At 45.3% G+C, this 24,647-nt stretch overlaps 1 protein-coding gene across 4 annotated transcripts in view; it reads right to left on the bottom strand.

The window, feature by feature from the left end:
• Positions 1–16,764: 16,764 nt before the first annotated feature.
• The window catches only part of SHISA6 (shisa family member 6), a 288,859-nt gene continuing 280,976 nt past the window's right edge, over positions 16,765–24,647 (bottom strand). For all 4 annotated transcript variants that reach the window (XM_070561111.1, XM_070561110.1, XM_070561109.1 and 1 more), the window contains one exon: positions 16,765–23,035. In XM_070561111.1, coding sequence (XP_070417212.1) covers positions 22,485–23,035 — 551 coding nt within the window. In that variant the 3' untranslated portion in view covers positions 16,765–22,484. The remainder of the gene's footprint in view (positions 23,036–24,647) is intronic.

Genomic DNA, 24,647 nt, shown 5'->3' with positions numbered 1-24,647 from the left:
TGGTTTCCTGGACTGGTTGCTAGAGATTGTGGGTCAGAGTTCTATTTTTATATATGGTCTGGCCATTGTCCATTTGTATATTCAGTCTCTCAATATACAAGTTTTTTTTTTTTGGCAAATCTGAGTTGCATGACTGTGGAAAATGTACCTTCATCCCATACAAATACTACTATCTACTGCCTCCTAATACATACCTCCCAGAATCCAGTCTACCTCCAGTCCCATTGTTTTATGGGAGTTCTGCTTTTGACTGTAGAAAGATGATGAGGATGGAGAGTGTGGAGTAAGATTAACTGGAGGACAGGAGGGGGTAAAATATTATTATGGTTACTTCACATACTCAGCACTTATGGTTAACATTACAGGTCAGCAAACCATAGCCTGTGGATCAAATCCAACCCACCACCTATTTTTGCAAAGAAAATTTTATTGGAACACAGCCATGCCGATTCATTTATGTGTGTATTCATTTATGAATTATGGATTATGAAAAATCTACAGCTTTTTTCACACTATAAGGGCGGAGTTGAGTAGTTACAACTATACAGAGACTGGATGTCCCACAAAGCCTAAAATATTTCTCTCCTCACAGAGAATGTTTGCGAGCCTCTAGTTTAGATAGTATAATAACAAATCTTGTGGCTGGTAAGGACTCAAGGTGGAGAAGGTATACAGCAGTCTCATTTTCACAAAGTCAAATTCAGAATGTGTCTTGGTGGTTTCCACATGCTTTAGAGTAAAAGGTCATTCTTTGCAGATTCTAGAATCAGGTAACCCATCAGTGATAGTTGTCAAAATGAAGAGTATTCTTCTTTTTGTGTGTTTTCTTAGTTATTCGAGTAAGAAGTTGGGAGCGATTGCGCTGAGTCCCTAGCTAAATATCATTTTAAACAATAAATCCATGATGTGCTTTCTCATTAATGGTTATTAATGGTACTAAGTACCTTCTTTTCTCCCTCCTGACCCAACCTGTTCTTGAGGCTGTAGAAGTAGTGAGCTCACACTTCTGAGAGCAGGAGTGTGTTCATCAGCCATCTGTCTTGCCTGCCTTGAGGACACGGTGATGAATAGAATATAGTCTCATCTTCAGAGAGAGGGAACCATCCAGTGACAATCCAAACTTGTCATAAACTGTTATTAATTATAATAAAATGTGAAAAGGACAATACTAGAGACTGTCTACATTCCATCTGAGTCAGGTCACTTTCCATACCGCACTCTCCCTGCTAATCAAGAGTCAGCAGAAAGATGGTTTTTGTTTATTTGTTTGTGTTTTTACCCCAGCATCAATTCACCCTTCTTCTAGTAAAATTGTTCATCACTTTTTCTTTGGGGAACTACCTCCATCCTCTGAACCACTTTCTATCTACTTCCAGTCCACGTATTTTTGATAGGGCTCAATTCCCGACTCTAGAGCCGAAGCATGTGACTTGGCTTAAGCTAAGTGGATCATTCCATCCCTCGTCCACAGTCATCAGTGGGGCAATGGGCCTATGATCCCATCAGGACAGTACCGTCAGACCCAAGTTTTAGTTTAACTGTTGAGGTAAATCAGGGCTTTCTACTTTCTCTTGAGCTTGAACTTGGGAGGATGTCGGGCAGGGACACTGTGGCCACTTTGGCACCATGAGGGGAGTAGCTATCTGAAAGTGGAGCCAAGACAAGGGAAGTGGAGCTGAGAGATGGAGAAGAGAAAGCATTCCTGATGATATTGTTTGAGCTGCAGCCTGCACACTGGACTTTTCATTAACATGAGCAAAGTCGTCTCCTCCCCAGTAAGCCAGTGTTTTCTGTCCCTCTTAATGAAGAGCCACAACTGATGCAAGTGGCAAGTAAAGAAGAATTTCTTCAAGAAAGAGGAGAGCTGAAGATGTTTATGGTAACGGGGAAGGAATCCATCAAGAAGACAGTTGAGAGAGAAAACATAAAAGGGATACCATACTTCCGTGGTCAATTTCTATAGGAGATGTGAAGGGCAAACCTTCCATCACTTTGTTTATCACATAAGGACTCAAGATCACAGACTTAGCTCTTGATTTTCACTCTGCTTTTGAAGTAAGGCAGTAAACCAGAAATTAATATAGGCACATTTCCCTGTGTTTATTCACCACTCAGTGTTTAATTCCCAGAAGGATGAAAGAAATACTTACTTAATTAAATGTGCTAAACAATAACAATCTCACTTGCTTTTCACATGTACTTGTCTTACAAAAATATGGCATGAAAACTCTATGAAGCTATTTTTAAAAAAATTAATCCCACACGCTATTTAATTATAATAATCTATGGAGTGTAACTGTGTGTTTTCCACCCCAGGATAGAGGTGGGCAGAACAAGGAAAGCTGCCGAAAATATACCTTCTCAGCTCTTTGCTTTTGCGATTGTGGGAATTCTTGGGGCTTGGTATTAACTTTAGTTCTCAGGGGTGGTCCTCTTGATTTTTGGAAGAAATCACACATCCCAGAGACCTAGGGAGCTGACCCTTCTGGTGGGAGTGGGATTATAAATTTGCCAAATATATATTCAGTCGTGACTGCCTGAGTTAATGAAGTAATACATGTCTTATCAAACATCTGAAAAATTATGTTCACCTCTGAGCTGGTCACATGGGTGGGTGTGAATGAGGGGTAGGATGGGAAAGAGTTGTGATGGAAAATAAATGCTGTTCTTCAAGGTTCCTGGAATTGAGAAGAAGAGAAAAGATCCTTGATTCTTTATCTAATTGCTATTTTTTCTCATATTCAAAGATAGCTTTCCTGATTTTTCTTGTTTGCCTCGAGGAAAGAGGAAGATCTCAGTTCCTTTTCACTCTCTTCCTCTTCTTTTAGCCACAACCCCCTTCCTAACAGGAGATGCAGAACCAGATGGACCAAATTACTTCCAGTATGTAGGGGACCCAGTCTACCAAGAGGAGCCTTCCAAGGTTGAGAGATGAGTGGACCTGGGCTGTGCTGCTCTCTATTCCAGTGGTTCTCAACTGCAGCCACACATTACAGTCCCCTGGGGATATTTAAAGATATCGACACCCAGGCCCACCCCAGGGTAGCTGAAGCAGTAGCTGGGGATGGGGCCCAAGCCTTAGGATGTGTTAAAATATCTCCAGGTGATTCCATTGTGTCGCCAGGGTAGAGAACTGCTGGGCTTTGGGGAAGCTCTTCCTTCTACAGGGTCAACGCAATGGAAGAGCTGACCCTTTTTTCCTCATTTTAATTCTCCTTCTTCCGATCTTTGTTTCTCTTTCCACCTCTCCCTCTCTTTGACTTCATCTATCTTCATCTGTTTCTCTGCTTTTACCTTTCTTTCTCTCTTTATTCCTTTGGACATTCTAATTTACGGAGACCCTAAGAGAAAACTAAGCCCCCACTGCCTCTTATTCCTTTAGGATCCCTTCAGTTACTGAGGTCATGATTGAAGTAAAAAGAATTGCAACAGCTCTGGGTGGAAAGCCGAGCCCAGCCCGACAGAGCCCTGGGGTGGAGTGATTAGGGCTGCTGTGCTCTAGGGCTGGGTCAGTGCTTCTGAGTGTGATCCTGCGCAGGCAGCATCAGCAGCACCTGGGAACATGTTAGAAATGCAAATTCAGATCTACTGAAACAGGAACTCTGGGAGCGTATCTCAGCAAATGTGTTTTCAGAAGACTTCCAGGTAATTCTGATGCATGCCAAAGTTGGAGAACCAGCCTCCGTGGACAAATGCTCCCGGGTTTACTCTTCACAGGCCTCTACCTTGGAGAAAGGAAATCTTCCAGACGTCTGAGCTCACAGTGGACTCAGAACCTATATTTTTCCCAGTAAATAATGCTCTCTGCTGAAAGAATCAACCCCAAATCTCAGTGACTTGTGTGAAAATAAAGAGAAAAATGAGAAGCAAGAAAAGCAGAGAGTCCTTATTCAGAGCTTGCTATAAGAAGGGAGTCAGTCACTCTGTGAGAGACAAGGGCATTTCTATAGTTAGTCCCTCCCCCTCCACGCACATACCCAGTAGATCGAAAGTAAGTCACAACCTCTTCCAACATTTCTTGAGAGCTTACTCTGTGCTGAGCCCTGTTTTAAGTGCTTTACATGTCTTAACTTATTTCATCCTCGCAAAAACCCTGTGACTTAAGCACAATGGTCATCCCCATTTTATAGATGAGTTGTCAGAAGTGCAAAGAGTTTAAATATAAGGTCTCTAGACAGTAGTGGCCTGGCTCCAGGGCCACAGTCCTTACCACTCTCCTTTGCTGCCTCTTGCCCTTCGTGGGGAGATTTCTTCCAAGTAAGTTTCATGTTCACAAGTGATAAACTACACAGATAACTTGCATGTGTTGACTAGCATCCTGGCAAATATGAAAACAGGAGGATTTTGTCTTTTTTGGTGGGAACAATAGAGTTCATCATATGAAACCTCATATGATGGCTACAAATTTGTGCGTTTTTGAATTGAAGTTGCCACATTATTTGGGCTAGGTTGTTTTGTGGTGCGTTTCGTGCAGCCCTATCTGATGAGCTTATTTGGAGTTGGAGCTAAGCTTAATTTCTGTGGAGACAGAGAGAGAGAATGATGGTTGGCTTGGTATTGGTGAGGATCAAGGCTGCCCCAGGGAGAGAAGCCCAAGGCATCCTGCCCTACATACTGATCTGTATCATCCTCCGGGAAGCATAGGACGTCCTGACCTGATCTGATCTGATTCTTATCTAAAGTTATAGGCCCACCCAATAACCAGACCCCAGTGCCACTGACACCATTTAGTGACTTTTTACATTATCTTTCCTTTCTCTTGTAAAGAAATAACTCACACACCTATGCCTTATAAATTTAGCTCTAACCCTCAACACATGGCAGCTCTGACTGCCCATGGGTCCTGTCCCCATGCCTGCAGCTCTTACTGCCCATGGGTCCTATCCCCATGCTATTCTCTGAATAAAAGAGCACTACTGCCAGAACTTGAGAGTCCAAGAAATCTTTGTTTTGACTCCTTGACTCACCGAGCCCGCATCAGTATGGCCTAGAGGTAAACCTAATTTTCACTGTCTTGGCTTGACCTGTTTCATCAGATTCTAAGAACAAAATCAGAGACAATCACAATGGTTGTGAGGGGTGAGCTGCTCACTTCATTGGTGCTCATGGGGGTCAGAAGGGAACTGTCAGGACTGGGAAGGCAGCCCACAAAGGTGTAGACAGAACTTATGGGGCTTCTCTGACTCTTTATTGCTCTCCTCCCGAGGGAAGGACACCAGTGCCCACTGGTTGACCACAGGCTTGAGCTGAGCCCTTAAGTTAACAGGAAGACTGGAAAATGTCTGGTCTCCAAGGGAGTGGAAGCTCACATCAACTCCCTAGACGACTTTTTTCTCCTATGTCCACCCTAAATTCAAAGAGGAGGATCTGTAATCTGGATTGACCAAATTCCAGGACAAAATGTTTAGTCCTAGTCCAAAGTGAATCCCAGGGACACCCCTTCTTCACATATTCTGAGAAGTTGAGAGGGCAGGGATTTCTCTCAAGGGAGAGAGAGGCCAACTAGCTCAGTTTCACCTTGGCTGTCTACACTGCGTTCTCTTCCCTCCACCACCACTGACCAACACACATGCTTGTGAGGCATACTTGCTCACAGGGTTGGATAAACAAGACTGGGAGGAGCTATTCTTTTCTAAAAGAAAGTCAGGCCATCTTTTTTTCTCCATTTGGCCTTTCGTCCTTTGAGATCTTTCTCCCCTCTGGTTGATGTCAGCTGGCCTGGGGCACACCTTGAAATGGAGTTGCCTAGATTTAATAAGGCCCGGGCACTCTGATTATACCAGCTGTGCCCTAGATTTAAGAGTCTCTCCCTCTTTTTCTTCCTCCAACTCTTAACTAGTTCCAGCTGAGTTCACTAAAATTCTACACGGCCCTAGCCAATCATAAATGTTTCTTTGCTCTCGTTGCATATATTTCTCTCTAAGATTTTGTGTTGAGAAGTGACAGTTTGAGGGAAAGATTTAGATGTTTGGGATTTGATATTTCATCTTTCTCTTTCTGCTGTATTTTGACATGATTTCAATTTACTGCTACGCTGACTTTCTCTTGGTGACACAGCTTTCTACAGTTGTCAGAGCTACACAGTGAGACCAAACCATAGTCCAGCTCTGAATCTTCAGAAGCTTTACTGACTTGTGAGAAGGGCATCATGGAAATAAGCAAAATCATATCTCAAGGCCAGCTCAGGGAAGTAAACTTTTCAGCAGTTTATATAGATCACGCTGTACTCATATTGTTCAATAAGCCCTTATGATGTAGCCAACACCTTTTACTATAAAAACCTACATCCCATGACCTACCCGGAAGTGGGATGACATCCCCAATTTTCAGTATCCAAGGGAGGTGTTTATACCCAGGAGTTCTTGTTTATCATCTTGTGGGTTCTTGAAATGCCTGGGTCATCCCCCTTGGTTCAAGGTATTACTCATTTACTTGCGCCCAGGCTATTTTTCAGAATCACAGGTTCTACCCGTTATATTCAGTATTAGTACTTCAGAGCTGCTATAGATGTGGGAGACTAAGGAATCCCAGCTCTGACTCTGTTTGATTTGGAGGTTATGTAGTTTTGGTCGACCAAACAATCCATGGCTTGCAGACATATTATGTTCAGCCAGAACTCATTGGCCCAGAGAGTGTTTTCTTTTTAAATGAATTAATTGCCATCATTTTAAAACCCATGTATTTTTATTCTTTAAAAATATAAAAGATAGGCCATTCTGGGCTGGCGTTTCCACACTGTAATGATTGGCTGGGGGTGAGAGGTGTAATCCCCTTTAGACAGGGCTTATGCTCTTCAATTTGATGTAGGGCTCACTACTTCCTAATGGATCTGACATGTGATAGTAGCTAAGATTAAAGCTAGACTAGAAGTCATGTCTCCTCAAAGGCAATAGTAATTGTCTTATAAGAGATACAACAGAGAGTGATGGGGACTGGGCAGACCAGAGATGGCGTGTTCTTTCTAAGAGGGACAGCTGCCACTCAGCCCACCTGGCCCATGTTGCAAGCCTCAATTTACCAATTCCCCAATTACAAATGGAACTAATACACTCTCTGCCTATTAGAGAGTGATAAAAGCACTGTCCAGGAAAAGAAAGAAAAAGGGGGCAAGGGTCAGAGAGGCTGATGGCAGACTCTGCCCCCTAAGGTGGGTGCCCCATAGAACTTCCCATTCATACCGTAATTTAAGCCAACCTCTGTAGGAATATTGGGGCTCCTTTATAGAGGACGTTCTGCTGGAGAATGGCGACAAGCTTTGCTGCTTTATTTTCAGAAATGTGTAGCATCTTTGTTCAAAGTGAGTCCTCCAGTCCCACTTCTTTTAAAAATTAAAAAAATAAATTTTATTTTTTCCATTAAAAGAGTAATGCATGCTCGTTATAGAAAATTGGGGAAATGCATAAAAGTAAAAGGAAATTTAAAAATTACCTAGACTGACTACAACTGTTAATAATTTGGGGTAGCTTTCTTTCAGTCATTTTGCCACACTCACGTGCACACACACACACACACACACAAACACACATACACATATATACATTTATATATAAAATGATCTAATGACATTTATGACATTGTGCATGCTGATTATTTTTGCAATATAAAAGTAATGTATACTCATTATGGAAAATTAGAAATTATCAAAAATATAAAGAAAATATAGAGAAATAACTATAAATTAGATACAGTCCCACCACCTAGTGATAACATAATTGATTTTGGGTATATTTGCTTACTCTTTTATCTACACACTTCATACATATACACAACTTGGGTGTTTTAAAGCCCAGTGTAACCAGAATAATCTCAGTCCTACATGGAAGATAGAGGGGGACTTGTGACAAATCCTGTCTACTGCTAAGTAGTTTATTAGTCTACATATTTTTTAAAACATTAATGATGTAGATTATTCAATATGATTTTTGAATAAGGAGAAAATGACTCAGAATCCTCAAGTGGCCGCTGTGTTGCTTTATACAACTGAAGTGTTAAGGATGGGGCAGAAGTTCTGATTTGGTGGGTCTCCGGGCACAAGATCGCCCTGCTCCTCGCTGGTCGCCCCGCCTTGCGAGGGAATTTCTGGAACCCAGTGTGTACAGTAGAGCGCTCTGATTCCTCCCAAATTTAATCTTGATTTTGCCACCACGCTTCCTATGGCCCCTCAATGGCTTCTCTTCCTCCTTAGGATAAGGTCAAGCTCCTTCACAATGGGACATGCAGTAGTCCCTGCCCAGGAAGAGATGGCCTGAGCATTAAATGAGTTAATGCATGCAAAGTGCTTTGTAATAGTGCCTAGTACGTAGTAAGCCTTAAATTAACGTTAGCTATCATTATTATTCTTTTCTACTGCCTGCATTCCTTCCCCTTATTGTGTGGGACATGGCTTCTGGTTGCCCCAGATTCGAATCATTAAGATCCATTCCCTGAGAAGGAAGGAATTTTCTCTCTTTAAATTTCAATTTGGAAATTAAAGAAACAGACTTTAATTGGTCTGGTCTGAGTCATGTACCTACACTGTGGCTGGGGTATGGTGGGAGCCTGTTACCAAGATGTGTGGGGGGCATGGCGTGGTAGCCAGGATGATGTAGGACGAAAAATCAGATGTCTATGCTCTCTCCTTAAGATTTTCCCGTTTCCTTCCTATCTCTCCTTAAGATTTTCTGTTCCTGATATATAAAAGCCTTGTCTGCTTGTAGTCTATTGAGGATATCGTATAGTTTCTCATTCCTATGATTTTATGACCCTCCTTTGAGTCTTTAGCATGAATGTTCCCTTTTCCTTAATCTGGGGTATTTTGCAAAGGTCTCATGCAAGATGTATATAAACATTGTGTCAGGCAAGTAAATCCTACTGTATTACCAGTAAACGACTTTATTCCTTCCTCCTACTTTTCAGGTTATTCTTAGAAAATAAGAAGTCATTTGGTAACTTCTCAGCTTAATAATTAATATTCCCAGTTCATTATAATATTAACAGTTCCAAATTAATGTGAAACTTACACTTTCCCCTGGCCTAGGCTCAGGCTTGCTTTGGGCTGGCCTGCAGCAGTGGGAAAGGGGGCTTTTCCCTTTTTCTCTGTTGGTACTTGTCCTCCTCCCCTGGCCGTTTATTAGGCTGCCGCTGTGGGGGCCGGTGTACAAGGTGTGATACTGCAATGGACTAAGTGCAAGAGCAGATATCAAAATCTTTGTTGTTGGTGGTGGTGCTGTCGAGTGGATTCTGACTCCTGGTGACCCTGTGCACAGCAGAGCAGAACCTGCCCCATCTTTCTGCACCATCCACTGCCCTTCTGGTGCTTTATCAGACAATGCTCTGCTGCTCTTCACAGGGTTTTCATGGCCATGTTCTTTGAAAGTGGGTGGCCACATCCTTCTTCCCAGTCTGCCTTAGTCTAGTAGCTCCGCTGAAACCTGTCCACCATGGGTGACCCTGCTGATATTTGAAATACCTGTGGCATAGCTTTCAGCATCACAGCAACACGCAGCCACCACAGTGTGACAACCAACGAGCAGGTGGTGTGGTTCACTGACTGGGAAATGAACCCAGGCTGTGGCGGTGAGAGTACCTAATCTTAACCAGTAGACCACCAGGGCCAGCTATCAAAATCTCGTTATCTTCTAACAAGCCAGACATTAAAGAAATTTGCAAAAGAGTAAAATATTTCCACTCTTCTCACTATTTTTTAAAAAAATACAGTTATTTCTTATAAAAATGTTTTATTTACATTAACACATCATGGATGTATTGTTCTTATTTTAATATGCTTCAATAAATAATTTTTTAACTGCTCTTCACTTTAATTTTTAATATAATAAATGTATATAGGTATGTTTTACCCAAGCAAAAGCTCTTTGAGATTCTCAATAATTTTTGAGTGTACAGAGGTCCTGAGACTAAAAGTCTCGAGAACCACTCTTGAAAGATATGGGTGTACCAGCTTTAAAATTTATAGGCATAACTCAGATATGCAAGTTTCGCTTGTCTTCATTTCTCGGTCATGGTGGTGCTCTGCTGTTATGAGTCCTTGAAAGAGATACCCATTCTTCAGAGGTATCTTTCAGATTCCTAGCAGGGCACTCATTGTCTTCTGTGTATCACTTAGGGCCTGGGGGCCTGGAGTTAAAGGTGGGAGAGGGACTTGCTCTGTGTAGACGTGTCTTGCTACCATTTCCATGCTACCATACCTGCTGTATGTGGGCATGGAACAGTCATCAGAAGTTTTCCTCCCAGAGTTCTAGGCAGGAAGCTGAGCAGAAGTCTGAGTTCTGCCCTCAGATGCTCCTTCTATGTGAAGAATTCTGTCATTCACCTCCCCCTTCCCCCGTCCCTACTAGCCCACCCCATGGTGGTGATCCGTGTCTGGGCTCTCTCAGAGATACGTGTGTATAACTCCCTTGCTATTTTCTCTGATTCCTCCTGAATTTCTTCTCTCAGTGCATAAAGGTATTTCTCTCTGCCCTGTACAGCATGGAAGTTCTCCACCAGGAAATCTGCTGTGCAATCTACTCAGTGGTTTCTTATCAAGCTTGGCTCATTGAAACTCAAAGGTCAGCTTTCAATATCAACGACAATACTCTCTTTCCTCTTTTTTGCTACTGTGAGCTTGACAAAAGTCAATTTTGAAAGTCAAGGTTGAACAAAGACTTCTGGTCTCTAACTTTCCTTAGGGGCAGAATAGATGGAAGGTTTCTGTTGTTTTTGGAATGGTGGAGAAAAGAGTAGGGGTAAAAGAGAGGGGGAAAACCCACCACAGTTTAAAATCATCACCCTGTTGTAGAGAAATATTTTAATGTGATTTCACAGAATCCACTGTTAGCATGTCCTGGAGTCCTGAGTTTAGAACTAAAGGGCAGGTGCTCTGTTCATGGTTTCTCAATGCTTCCCAGATGTCTCATTGTAAAGAGGCTGCTTAAGGTATGGGCTTATCCTACACTTCATTTTCTGAAAAGTGCCCACAACTCCAGGGGTGGACGATTGCCGCCATTTTGGAGTATGTGTTCCAAGGTTCCTTACCCACAGCTATGGGACCAGGAATAGACACTTGACGCAAAGTGTGGCAGATTGTATTTTCCAAGGATGGCCATCGCAATATCTCCTATCTACATGCTTTGCTTACAAGGTAACCTTGCTAAACTCCCTTCAGACTGTAGACTCTGTGTCCTCTCTCTTTGAACCTGGGCAGAACCTCATGATTCTTTGACCTGGAGAATGTACTGTGTGACTTCTGAGGCTACATCACTTGAGATAATGTGGCTTTCACCTGGATCACTCTCTCAATATCTCCCTTTCGCCCACTCCCTGTCTTTTTTCCTACCTCCAGAGCCTTGCTCTTGGAACCCGGCTGCCACGTGGTGAGGACACATGTAAGAGTTGAGGTTCCAACCAACACCTAGTGTTGACAGGCAGACATGTGAGTGAGGAAGCCTTGGAGAGGACTCCAGCCTCACCCACCATCTGACTGCAACCACATAAGGGACCCCGAGTGAGAACTGGCTGGCCTAGCTCAGTTAACTCTCAGAATAATGAGAGATTACAGCAAGAAATAATTGTTGTTGTTCTGCTGTGAAATTTGGGATGTTTTGTCATGCAGCAAAAGATAACTGACATGCAAGGGGAGTCATTATAGAGATTTTCAGATTCTCTCCCAGGGATTTTGGAATTGGGGCACAAAGAGGTTGTGTCAGCTAACCATAAGGGTTGGACCTGAGAAGTCATGCAGACTCAACCACTGAAGATGTCATTTCAGTCAGGTTTGACGTGTGTGAAAGGAACCACACAGAGAGGAATCGAAATTTTCATAAAAAAGGAGAGTTCATGCTACCTACGGAGAGACTTTTGTCATGGTTTTGGGTAACTTTCAGCTTCTTAGATTTGGAGAAGCCCCATTATACATTCAGGCCTTAGGTCCTGTGGGATGGTTTTATATATAATAATAATCATCATCATAATAAATAAATAGTATTCTCATTTTTTGCCTCAACTACTTTAAGTGAGATTTTGTTTCTTATAACCAAATGACTCCCCGTTAAGACGTCTACTAACCACTTTGAAATGGAAATGGACATACCACTGGCTTCATATAAAATAAACCAGCTGCAGAAAAGTTTTTACCTGCTTTAAAAAATGAGAACATTTTGATGGTTTTGTCACAGTCACGAGGAGGGGTCATTTGCCCTGTAAATTCCCAGTCTTTAGCTCTCAGCACAACATGGCAACTGTGGTAGTCACTGATGCCACTCACTGGATATTTTCTGCTCCCCATCTACCTGGAATGTTATAGAATCACATTTCCTGGCTCTCCTGTGGTGTGGTGGGATGGTATAACCAGATCTAGCCAAGAAGATTTGAGCAGAAGTGATATGTGTCACATCTGGGCTGCCATTTAGTTGTCCTTGCCAGACCCTCCAGCATTCTCTTTTTCCTCTGCCATGGTGGCAGGCAATGTTACGGATAGTGGCTGCTCTGCTGTCTCTGAGCCCTTGAATAAGGATGAGGAAGTGTAACGGAAGTCCCAGCTGGTCCACAATAGAGTGGGAGTGAAAAATAATCCTTTGATGTTTTAAGGAGATTTGGGAGTTGTTTATTACCATAGCATAATCCAGCCTATCTTGCCTGATACAGTGACTCTGCATCACACGTTACCAAGAAGATTGAGACCCTCCAGGAAAAGCTCCCGGAGCAGCCCCTTCTCCTTATCTCAATGGCTGCCATCTTGCCTTCCCAAGAAGTTTCTGAGGAGCACCTTTCCGTCCTCCTGTACTCCTCCTTTGCCCAAGGGAATGGATCTTTTTCTGTATCCCGTCCTTACCCAACTCTCCTTTCTCTTCAAGTTTTAACACACTCACGTTTGTGCAATCTTTAAAAATTCTCATTCAACCTTATGATGCCTTCCAATTGTTGTATATTTTCTCTTCTATTAAACTTTCCTATAGATAGTTTATACACTCTGCCTCAGCTTTATCCTCATTTCCTAAGTACTTAATCCTCTGTAAACTCATTTTTGTTCTACCCTCTTCACTGAAGCTGGTCCCTTAAAGTTGTTTGGCTACATGGATCAAAGCTACTCTGATCCCCCAAATTCCATATCTTTCTTCTTCTTGTTTTTTTGGTGAGGAAGATTGGCTCTGAGCTAACATCCGTGCCAGCCTTCCTCTATTTTATATGTGGGATGCTACCACAGCATGACTTGATGAGCAGTGTGTAGGTCCATGCACGGGATCTGAACCTGTGAACCCTGGGCTGTGGGGCCGCTGAAGTAGAGTGCACGAACTTAACCACTATGCTGCTGGGCTGCGCCCACTGCCCCTCCCCCCAACTCTTTATTCTTATCGTAGAGTTATAGAATTTCAAAAGTGAAAAAAAAAAAGGCAGAATGAGGTGCTTCTCAAACTTTAATGTGCATAGAGTCACCTAGGGATCTTGTTAAAAGGCAAATTCTAGGGTCCCACCCCCAGAGATTCTGAATCAGTACGTCTAGGGTGAGGACTGGCAATCTGCAGTGCAGTGAGCTCCCAGTGGGTACTGATGTTGCTGCTTGGTGGGCACACATTGAGTAGCACTGGATTAGATGACAGTTTTTTGTTTTCTCCAAGTCTAAAATAAAGACTGTTATATGGACCAATACCCCTTGGGTAGCAAACCAGATCTTCTCTATGTTTGCTGTGATGAACCAGCAGGAGTAGCTCTTACAAATGGTTGAAGAAACAATAATTAAGGTACATGCAATTGGGAAAGAGGGCAGCTGTCCCAGTCTTCTACATTTAGCACGTATCTCCAGAACTGGGACTTGGGGTTGAGATTGAGGCTGGAGGCAAAACAACTTGTTTTTTCTTTGTGGAGAGAGCTGTGGTCCTGAAACATACATTTGAGCTCTATGTCTATGGACAAACAGTAAAATAATGAACTGTTGAGACCTTTCTGTGAAAATACATTCTTTGGGTTTTTTTTTTAACAGGTTGATTAACAGTTGTTGATTTTGATCAACAGTTTGTTGTTTGATTTTGAATTGATTAACAGTTGTTGATTTTGGGAAATCACAAAAAGTTAAATAGAAGAGGCCATTTTCTAAGGACCTTGTTCTTCCTTTAGCTTAATACCTTTTCTTCTTCTGTAGCCATCTTGTTGATACAGGGCAGATAAGCTGGCAATTGCAAAGATGCTATCTCATAAGCAGTGGCTCCAGCCAAGGGTTTTCTCCTTCCCTCCTGTCACTCTATCCTCCCACTACCCTTCTTCCATGACTAGTACCAGGTGAGCTCACCAACTCCCTGCAAAGTCTTTATTTTTTTTTTAAGATTGGCACCTGAGCTAACAACTGTTGCCAATCTTTTTTTTTTTTTTCCTGCTTTTTGCTCCCCCAGATTCCCCCAGTATATAGTTGTATATTTTAGTTGTGGGTCCTTCTAGTTGTGGCTTGTGGGACGCTGCATTACTGTGGCCTGATGAGCGGTGCCATGTCCACGCCCAGAATCCAAACCGGCGAAACCCTGGGCCGCCGAAGGGGAGCGCGCAAACTTAACCGCTTGGCCACTGGGCGGCCCCCTCCCTGAAAGGTCTTAACAAAGACCAGAAGCAGAGACTAAAAGTACCGAGAAGGATTTTTAGAGATATAGAGTGATCTGGTCCACTCATTTTGTTAAATGAGAAAATTGAGATTTGAAGAAGAAAATAAATCTTTCAAGGTCATGTAACAAAATGCTGGCAGAGCCGGTACAATGAACAAGGTCTTCTGACTCCCAATCCAGTGCTCTTTGACTGCGTATTCTCATGGGATGGGAAAGTCGAGATGGGCAGGACCAAGGAAGACAGCAGGATGGGTTACTCACAGGTTCATTCAGCTACCTAGAGGCCCAGTTATAATTTGAGTATTGTTTTGTGATAATTCAGGGATAAGATATATCAGACGTGAGAAGAATCTTTGAGTCTAATATCCCAACTTTTACAGATGAGGAAACCAAGGCCCAGAGATGACATTGGCCAACACATCCATGATGTAAAAGTTACTGATTGCCTCATTCTTGAACTTTCAAAGCACCCATTCCCATCCTCTGCTCTTTGTGATTTTCCCACTGAGTGTCCTTGGTTTTCTTCTTAGAATCTTGAAGGAAAATCTTTCTTACTCCTCCCTAAGGTTTTGCGCTTCCTTCTCATGCTCAACTAGAGAGAAGAAAGATAAGTGTCCAAAGTGACATTGAAGGTGAAAAGTTACCAGAAACTTCTTCCATCTCAATGCTTCTACCATGAGTTTTCTCTGTCCTTAGCTTGTTAATGATGGTATATCAAGACCTCATGTATTCAGATCTCACCAATTTGGAATTAGTGACAACTGTGACAGAAGCTAAATTGAGGTTTACCTTTGAGAGTCAAAGAGAAAAAGTTGAACAAATTGTTAAGAGTTAATGATATTTAAAAGGGGATATTTAACCTACTTAAGAGAAGAATCTTTTAAAGTATTTTAGAAACACCATTTAAAGCATGTTCAAAACTCTCTGGTTCATACCTGTTGACCATTTTTATATTAATTACCCATTATTCTTCAAAAAGGGAGATTCCTATTAGGGAACATGTTGCTAGTCTGATTTAGTCATTGTATGTATGTGTAAGCATTGTAATTAAATTGCACTCCTCGAAAAAAAATTTTTTCCAAATCTGAATTTTATTTTCCCTTCTGTTTCCTTCTGATGATGAATACAGATTAATGAAGCTTTCCTATGCTTGTAATGTGTGTGTTTGTGTGTGTACTTGCTATGGATCATCATGGGTTAGAGCCTGTATGATTCAGAAGCAATGTACTGTAATAATGATTGCTACAGCGAGCAAAATACATTTCAGAATATGTGTGGTTATGTGTTATTATGTATTAGAAGAGTAAACAGGTTTGAAACTTTGTCCTAGGTAAAGAATGCCATTGCCAGGAGATAAAAGGATTTTTGAATATAAGTTCAACGCATCCAGTGAGACTGGTTTTCATTACAAAGGAGTTGGGCAGTTGGTGAGGACATGTGACTCTGGATTCTAGGAACACTGGAGGTGCTGAAGTTGGCTGAAGACCATGTCCTGTTTGCCAAACCTTTGTTTGCTGAACCTGAGCCCACCAATATCTAGGTTATGGTGAAAATTCAGAAACACAGAACAACAGATGAACTTAGCAGCAAAGTGAATATGTGCCAAAGAAAATGAAAGAGGAGTCCAGAGAAAGAGGGTCTTGAGCAAGACTCCAAATCTAAATCAATTTTCATGGTGCAACTTGATTCTCTGGTTTAAATGGCATGGATATTTAACCACCTGTACTCTAATCGCCCATGGTAACTACAAGAACTAACTCTAAAACCAAACTAAGACCTAATGTCCAAGAATAATAGTGCTAGAATAGATGAATATGGATACAAAATTATAACTTCTAATTCTGCTTTGAATTGGTATACCTTCTCCTTGGCACTTGTCTTAAGCCTACCTTCCTACATTCCTTTTGTTCTCCATTTTTAAGAGCATCATTAAGGTCTAATTTGCATATCATACAATTGTCCCATGGTAACTATAAAGTTTGATGATTTTTAGTAAATTTATACAGTTCTAAGCATCACCATAATCCAGTTTTAAAAACTGCTCCCATCACCCTAAAATTTCCCTCATTCCCACTTGCGGTCAATCCTTGCTTCAGCCCCCATCTCGAATGATCTTTTACATTTCTGTGATGTTTAATTGCCTTTAGTTTTGGCTCTGTGTTTGTAAAAGTAAGTATGTGGCTACTTTAAGAGACACAGGTTATGTTGAAACGGCTTTATTTTTTTAATCCATAAATATCTGTTACTGACAAAAGTGGAAAAATCCTTAAGACTAAACCTTACTAAAGTGATATCTGTTTACAGTACATATAGAATGTGCTTTGACAGGTAAGTAGAACAATGAGATTTGTACAGAAGCAGCAGTTACGAGAGCACTGCTCATCATGAAGCTTACTTATGAGGAAAGAAGAAACCGCAAAGGTACGATAGAAAGGTACTTTTCATCAGTACTACCATATAATAAACATGGAATCCATAAATTGGGCTAATGCGTAAAAATGTTCATTAATCCCCCCTTAGGAAATTGTGTCCCCAAACTAAAAATATTACAGTAAGAAGTGCTTTTTATTAGAGAATTTCAAGAATTCTTTACTACAAAATGTCTAGTTGAGTTATAGAACTAGAGGAATATTTGCCACTATGAAGCAAATGAATGAGTCCTCCCATGGAGTGGCATTCAAGGGTCACAGCAGGGGTGGACAGCAAAGTTGAGCAGGGGTGTTCTCTCCCTCAGGAGGGAAGATATTAAGGAGACGTATAATGTCATTTCTCTGACTGATGGAAGGTTGGTATGTTTGCCGATTTACAGGATGGGTTTGATGATACTGACGTGTACTCTGAATTCTTGCTTCACAAGCTTTCACCGGGAGGACAGCAGTCTCAGGAGGAGAGGCTAGAAAGGTACTAGGACGGGGTGAGCATCCACCTCCTAGCAGCCCAGGGGCTCATGCCGCTTCCTCCTCCAGCTGAAATGGAGCCCAGTGTCCAGACTCGGTCTTCAGGACACAAGTTCTGGAGCGGGCTATAATCACATCCATTGCTACACAGAGCCTTGGAGGCTTGGAATGCATTTCCAAGCTGCCCTCAAATACAGACTTCACGCCCTTTTGGGCCAACCTCTGGACTTTTCTCCTCCAACTCATCCCCTCTCTGAAATTGGAACCGCCTCCCTCCAGCTTTGAGGACCACATGAAAATGAAAATTTCAAATTCAGAATTCCCCAGTGACACAGATACCCAGGATGACTTAGGTGTGTCTATATGAGAGGCCTTCCATGACACATGGTTGGTGACCTATTGAATGGGTAGGCCCTTACACTTTCAGATAGAGAGCATCCCTGGGTGGCTGAGACCATGGGGCCCACCCCAGGCTTTGGTGAGGAGTCTGGTGGCTGTCTATGTCATCTGAAGATGTCACCTTGGGGCAGGCATAATGGGATGTGTGCAGGTCAGTTGAGGTGGGGAGGAATCTGAAGAAAGGAGGATGTGCCAATGGGGAATGAAAGCCCTAGCATGTAAGAGCTGGATGAAACTTCAGAGCTCATCTAGTCAAAGCCCCTTGTTTTACAGATGGGGAAACTGAGGCACTGAGCAAGAACGTGACATCCTTGGTCACATGGCAAGATGGAGACAAAGCTAGGGCCAAAGCCATGTCTCCAAGAGCCTCAGCCCTGTGCTTTTTCCTCCTGTAGTATGCTGCCTTCAGAAGTCAAATATAGAGCCCAGGAAGACATAGCTTTCATATCAAATCTGTCAATAAAATGCTGCATTTATAAAAATATCATTTGAACCCTGAAAAATACTTCATTAAAACACAACAAGCTTCCTTGAAAATACTCCAGAGCAAAGTTTCCCAGGTTTGGGGGAGGATGGTGGAGGAATGTGTGTGGGAGGCAACATGTCAACTCTTCCCAGAGCAGGTGCTTCCTGGGGTCCATGTCATCAACAGCCCTTTCAGATGACCTCCCATCAAGTCCACAGTGGCCTGTGGATGGAGTCTGAGGATGGAAGGCTAGTGGCAGACAAGGTTTCTCTGAAGAAAGTGGATGGTTTGGTGGCAGGGTTATTGGAATGAATATTTCTCCATGCTTAGAGAGTCATGAGGCTCTCCAGTCTTTGGGGACAAAAGGTGATGTGTGACACACACAAGCAGGACAGGTGTAAGTGAGGTGGAACAGAGGCAGAAAGCCCTCAAGAATATGAATCTTTGGCCAGCGCAGGAGCCTCTGGGCTAGTGGCAGGCTGGGGCAGCAGCTTCAGGGGACTTGCCAGCTGCAGGGACCAAAACTGATCTTTGAACCGTGATGCCTCTGACAGGACAGCTTCTCTCCCTTCCCTCCCAAAGATTAGAGGGTGAGATCCCTTGGCTACATGCCTAGGAGTATCATCTCATAGGGGCAGGAGGTGAAGGATAAACCAATGAGGCAAACAGAAGTCCTGAAGAATGTCGCATTTTTTGACTGCTTTCATTGAGCGCTCTAAGTTTTAGAACTAGAGAGTATAGCAGGCCTGAGGAAAAGAAATAAGGAGTGGAGGAAGGTAAATGGACGAAGAAGGCAGGGCAAGTGAGGTGAGAGGAAGGAAAGACTGAAGTGGCATAGAAGACTGAGGTTAAGACAGGAGGTTCAGGGTGTGAGAGTGGAAAGAGGGGAGAAGAAATTAGAATTAAGGAAAGGTTGGAACTTTCTAGAAGGCAGACCCATGACCCAAGACACTGTGGAGCCCTGAGGGCAGAAGCCCAGTTAGGGGGTTAAGGGAATTCTCTGGAAGGCCTTTGTGATTTATGAACTCATGGAGCCAAGAGTGAACTGCAGAAAGCAGGGCAGGAAGGGTGGCATTACATGAGCGACCGTGAGAGCTTCTTTGCCATCAAAGGGCAGGGAGACCAGCAAGAACCTTCAGGGCAGGGGAGAACCTGTGCAGAGCCCAGTCCATTCCCATGAGAGCAATGGAAACTCGCACAAAGAGCAGAGTGAGCAGAGGGAAATTTGGGGCTTTGGGCTTCCCTTGTAGGGGGAGGGGACTTTCATTGTCAGGGAGGGATGGCCCTTCTATGTGTGGCAGAAGCCACCAGCCTGGTGGGGCTGGAAGTCGTGACGTTTGGGTCCCAGTGCCAGAACCCTCTCTTATCTGCTACATGAATTTGTCTTGTAATGCAGCTTTGCTTGTTCCTCAGACATGGGTGGGACGATGGAATAAGTGAGAAATTTCTGTGTCCCAGTTAAGACATAATTTTATGGATTTTTGACTGAATTAGAGCAACTCTGTAGACTTCTTTTTCTTTTTCCCTCCCTCTCTCCCTCTTCCCCTCCCTCCTTTCCTTTTTTCTTTGCTTCTTTCCTGCCCTCCTTCCAGACCCAAGGGTGAAGCAGAAGAATCATTTAAAAGAAGTGAAGGTTCAGGTAGAATATTCTGATCCAACTGACAACAGAGGTTTTAAATCGGATGAGGCTGGAGATGAGAAATGTTTTGGAATCAACCTATCAGACAACCCCTGAGACAGACAGACAGGTCTGGGTAGAAGCGTCATCCTGAGGGCTGGAGAGCTTGGTGCCGAGAAGATGCTCTGACGTGGGATGAGATCAGGTTTCTGGTCCGGGGTGTGTGTGTAGACACCTGGGGAGGGAATTCTCACCCGCCCACGTTCTCTCCCCTCCCCACCAGCAGGCAGCCCAGTGAGACTGGCTGAGAGCTGGATTAGAGGGCAGTGGGTTTAGGGGACCAGCTGTGAGAGACACACCTTTATTTCTGGGAGTGGTGCACTACTCTATTTAGGATGATTTCCTCCAGCCCAGCCCTCTCAGCCTCGCCTTCTGGAACAAACAGTCATAAACCCTTGGGGACCAGCCCTTGAGAAGGTTTATGTGTTTGTAGGGGAGGAAAGCAGAGACTTATTCCTGTCCTCACAGCCTCGCAGTCCCTGTGACGCCGCCCCAGTGGCGAAGCTGAGGGCTGTGTTCATCACCCCCAGCCTTAATCCACTCCTGACTCATGTGATGGGGAGTCTCGGGAGGAGACAGGAACTTTGGAATTCTTGAAATAAGTAAGAGGAATCAGTCGATTGATTTCTCTGTGGATTGTGGACTTGGTCAGATTAAAAATTCCCAGGGCTGACACTGGGGAGTTCTCGCTGCCCCGCCTCCCTTTTAAAGGGCCATGCATGTTGTATGCAGAACTGGGGGAAGCTAAAATCCCACTGTAAGGTCATTGCTTTTGGAGTCTGACTGTGGTGACAGTCACATTTTTAGTATCATACCTTCACCCAATGATCTGGAGCTGATTCCCCTAGCCCCGGCCCAGGGAGATGCCCTGGCCCTGAGAATGGGGGAGCCTCTTCTCTCCCTTCAGGCTCTGGTTTTGGGGGAGTGGATGCAACTTAGTTCACTGTCTCCAGGAGGCGGTCACACCCTGCCCACCCCCCCAGGTTGGAGGCAGAGAAGGAGCTGAGTTGGGCTGGCAGGGTGGTCACCCAGCAGAGCTGAGGGCATGGATCTGCCTGGTACAGAGGAGGGACTGGGGAGCTGCCCATTAGCCCCCAGACCAATAGCCTGGAGTACCATTATTTGCGTTTGCTAATGGGTCTCTGCCCCTTTGACATAGAGGAGGCACTGGTCGGAAGAAGCAGTAGCCAGGAGAGAGGAGTGGAATTGTCGGAGGACAGGAGGTGGGGAAGGGGAAACAGGCAGCAAGAGCGAGTTCTAAAGATAGAAGGGGTCAAGCAGGGGGGTAGTGATCGGGAGAGAGGAGCGGGCAAGGTGCAGGACAACTGCCTCGGGTCCTCCTTTATTAGGGGCTGAACTGACCTTCTCTAGAAGCCTCTGCCTCAGTCCCACCTGATGTGCCTGATGGGAGACAGGCAGAGCCCTGGACAATGGGAATGGTGAGCCCCTGAGACCCAGAGCATCACAGTGGCCCTCCCCACCCACCGCTCTCTGGCCAGGGCGGCAGATGCCTCTAGGGCGCAGAGTCGGGGAGGGGAAGGCAGGCCTGAGTGGTGGGTCACAGTTCAGACCTAGAGGCCCAGAGGAAGTGTGGAGATAATCAGGTTGCCGGGGAGGGCACCCCAAAAGTCCCTGCACCCCATCGCTACTCTCCTCTGGGAGGGCTAGAGTGAAGCCCCAGAGAACTCAGGAGTGGAACATTTAGGACTAGAGGAGGGGCCAAGTCTCCCAGAATAGGGGCCGGGGGGCCTTCTAGGTGGGGCAGCCAGCTGGAACTGGGCAGGGTTCCCGGCAATGAGCAGGCAGCCGAAGGACGGAACCCCTCCCTATCCTGGGCCTCAGGGAGGGGTGCAGGGCCAGCGTGGGGCCGTAGGGTCAGTGAAGGAAGGGCCACTCAGTGGGGACCAGAGAGTTCCAGCAGGCAGAAGAGAATCGTTATTGTGCTTATGGACACGGCAGCTCCCCGGCTCTGAGAGAGCGAGCAGGCAGTTTTTAGGCACTAGAAGATTTCTGTGATGCGGTTTTAGGTAAATGAATGAGACCGAGTAGTCTATTCGGTCAGCCCATTGACTGCACCCACTGGCCAATTCAAACCCAGGCAGCGTCGGACCAGGATCAGGCCAGGGTCTTTTGGCTGACAGAACCTGCAGCTGAGCCCCCAGGAGAGGGAGAGGGGATGTGGGACTGCAAGGGAGTTGGTGACATTGGGGAGGGTGAGACTGGGGCCTATACCCTCTCCTCACTCCTCGCTGACTCTTCTGGAAGAGTGAGAGCAGTCGCTCTAGATCCCACGTCTGAGCATGCTGTGCCAGGCCACCAGGCTGTGTCCCCCTGGAGTATGGCTTTCTGGGCAAAGCTGGCCCACCCCCAGCTCCTCTGGAGGGGACAAGGGAAGGGAGATGTACAGGGCTAGAAGTTCTGCTCCAGGGCCCTCCTGACCCCTGCCCTGCCCTGCCCAGTGGCTCAGCCCCTCCTGGCGGTCAGACGGTCACTTCGGTCTTGCTGGCTGTATAGCAGGTGTGGTGGCCCGGGATGTAGTGCAGCTGCTCCACCGTGTTGTGCCTGCGCGAGGCAAAGGCCTGGCGCTTGGCTGCCGTCTGGCTCTTGCCCAGGGTGGCGTAGGAGTTATTGGAGGCACTGGGATGGGAGTGCATCTTGGTCATGCGGTAGCGGTCCAGGACGGGCGTGGACACAAAGACGTCCGTGTGTGAGATGGCCCGCGACAGGGACTGCTCTGGGAAGGTCGTCCGCTCCGGGGACAGCAGCGGGTCCTGGGAGTGCAGGCGCTCGGTGGAGAGCAACTGCTCATCGGACAGGATGCGGTCATAGGGCATGCCGAATTCATCTGCCAGGCTCCGCTGTGGGGACAGGACCCTGTCTTGGGACATGGCCCGGAGGGGCCGGCGAGGTCGCTCTCGCGGCAGCGGCTTCTGTTGGGACATCTGGATGACGTTGAGGGGGAGGGTGCCACGGGCGGCCAGGTCAGGCAGGTGCCGTCTCCTCATGTAATACTCATCAGCCTCCTTGTCAGCTGCAGGGGAAAGAGAGAGAGAAGGCAGCTGGGGTGACACCAGAGCCAGGACTGAGCTAGGACCCTGCAGCCCAGACAAGTGGAGGCAATGCTTCTCCACTGAATGTGCAAACCATTCAGTCTTCTTAAGTGCAGAGTCTCATTCAGACCTCTTGGGTCTGGGGTGGGCCTGAGAGTCTGCATCTCTAACAAGCTCCCAGACAATGCTGATGCCCCTGGTCCGTGGACCACTTTGAGTAGCGAGGAGTTAAGGGACTTCCTCAAGGTCCCCAGGAGTTGAGTTCACAGCACAGTGGAGGGCAAGCCCAAGCCCCGAAATTCCCTCCAGTGCAGCTTCTACTACACGTGGTCAAGGAACAGAATGGCTCCCTGGTCTTGCTGAAACATCCAAGTAGCAGCTGGCGGCTTTCCAATGAGGTCCACGGCCTCTTTCCAAGGAAGCTGGGTTGCAGAACCAGCCTCCTGCTAGAATAAAGTGAGATGCTCCAACTAGGAGGCACTTGTGAAAATGCTTGGCTGGTGACTTAGGAACATAGTGACAACTTCTCTGGAGTAACAGCCAAAGCACAAGAAACCAACACATGGGCATCCGCCCCACACAACCACAGAATCAAGCCTACACATACTTCACCTGTGCCCACAACCTGAGCAGGCCAGAGCAGTCCTCTATGTGCACCCCATTCAGATGCTCCACCCTTCTCTCCATCCAGGAGGCCCTCCCAAGCTCACACTGCCTGCTGCACCCTTGAATTTACCCATGACATACACAAGCCTGCTTTGCTCCAAATTTCGGGAATGAGGCTTCCAATAGACAGCCTTCTGGATCTCTGCAGAATGTGGGAATGCTGACTGCTCTTCAGTTTTCCCAGAGGGTCACTGAAGGGTAGATCTTACCTCCTGAGTCACATTCCCTCATCCCAGGGCGTGCATCAGATTCCTTGGGTCATTGAGAGTCACCACCTCTAGCCACAGAAACTCAATGTTCCACGTTAGAGGTGGCTGATGTGGAATCGTGGGCTGACTTTCTATCAGGGTAGGTTGCCCTGTAGCTTCAAGCAAATGCTCAGTGCTGAAGTTGGGTGGTCATCAAAATAGAGTCTTGGGGAATAAGGGCAGAAGGTCCAAGGGTTGGAAAGCTGAGAGACAAGAGCTTTCCTGCCATGTACCTTCTTGACATTGCAACATCTTAAACCCATCAATCGCCAGAGCTTCCCCAGACTCAAATGTCAGAGCTGGGATCACTTGATGAACTGGACTCAACTGATGGAATGGGGTACATGTGTGGGATGGGGGAGTCTCAGGTTTTCAGGACAGTGTTGGGGTGGAGACAAGGCTCTCTCTTGCAGTTAAACTAGCGCATGAGTTGAAGCATTGCCTCCCATGGGAAAGTGGACCTGAGGACTCCATGACCTCCCTTTTATCTAGGGGGAGAATGGAATCAGACCATAAAGAACAAAACAAGGGGCTTGTCTATTCTCTTCTTCATGCTACACCTTGCTCTTTCTTCTTGGGACTTTACACTGGTCCCCTCAGGTGTAGGGCAAGAAAGTTAGACACAGGAGAATGTCGTGGAAGCCCCAGAGGCAGACCCCAACCCTGGGAAAACCCCACT

This window comes from Equus przewalskii, chromosome 10 (assembly GCF_037783145.1).
Source record: "Equus przewalskii isolate Varuska chromosome 10, EquPr2, whole genome shotgun sequence".
Classification (NCBI taxonomy): domain Eukaryota; kingdom Metazoa; phylum Chordata; class Mammalia; order Perissodactyla; family Equidae; genus Equus; species Equus przewalskii.
This window is presented reverse-complemented; position numbering and strand designations above follow the sequence as displayed.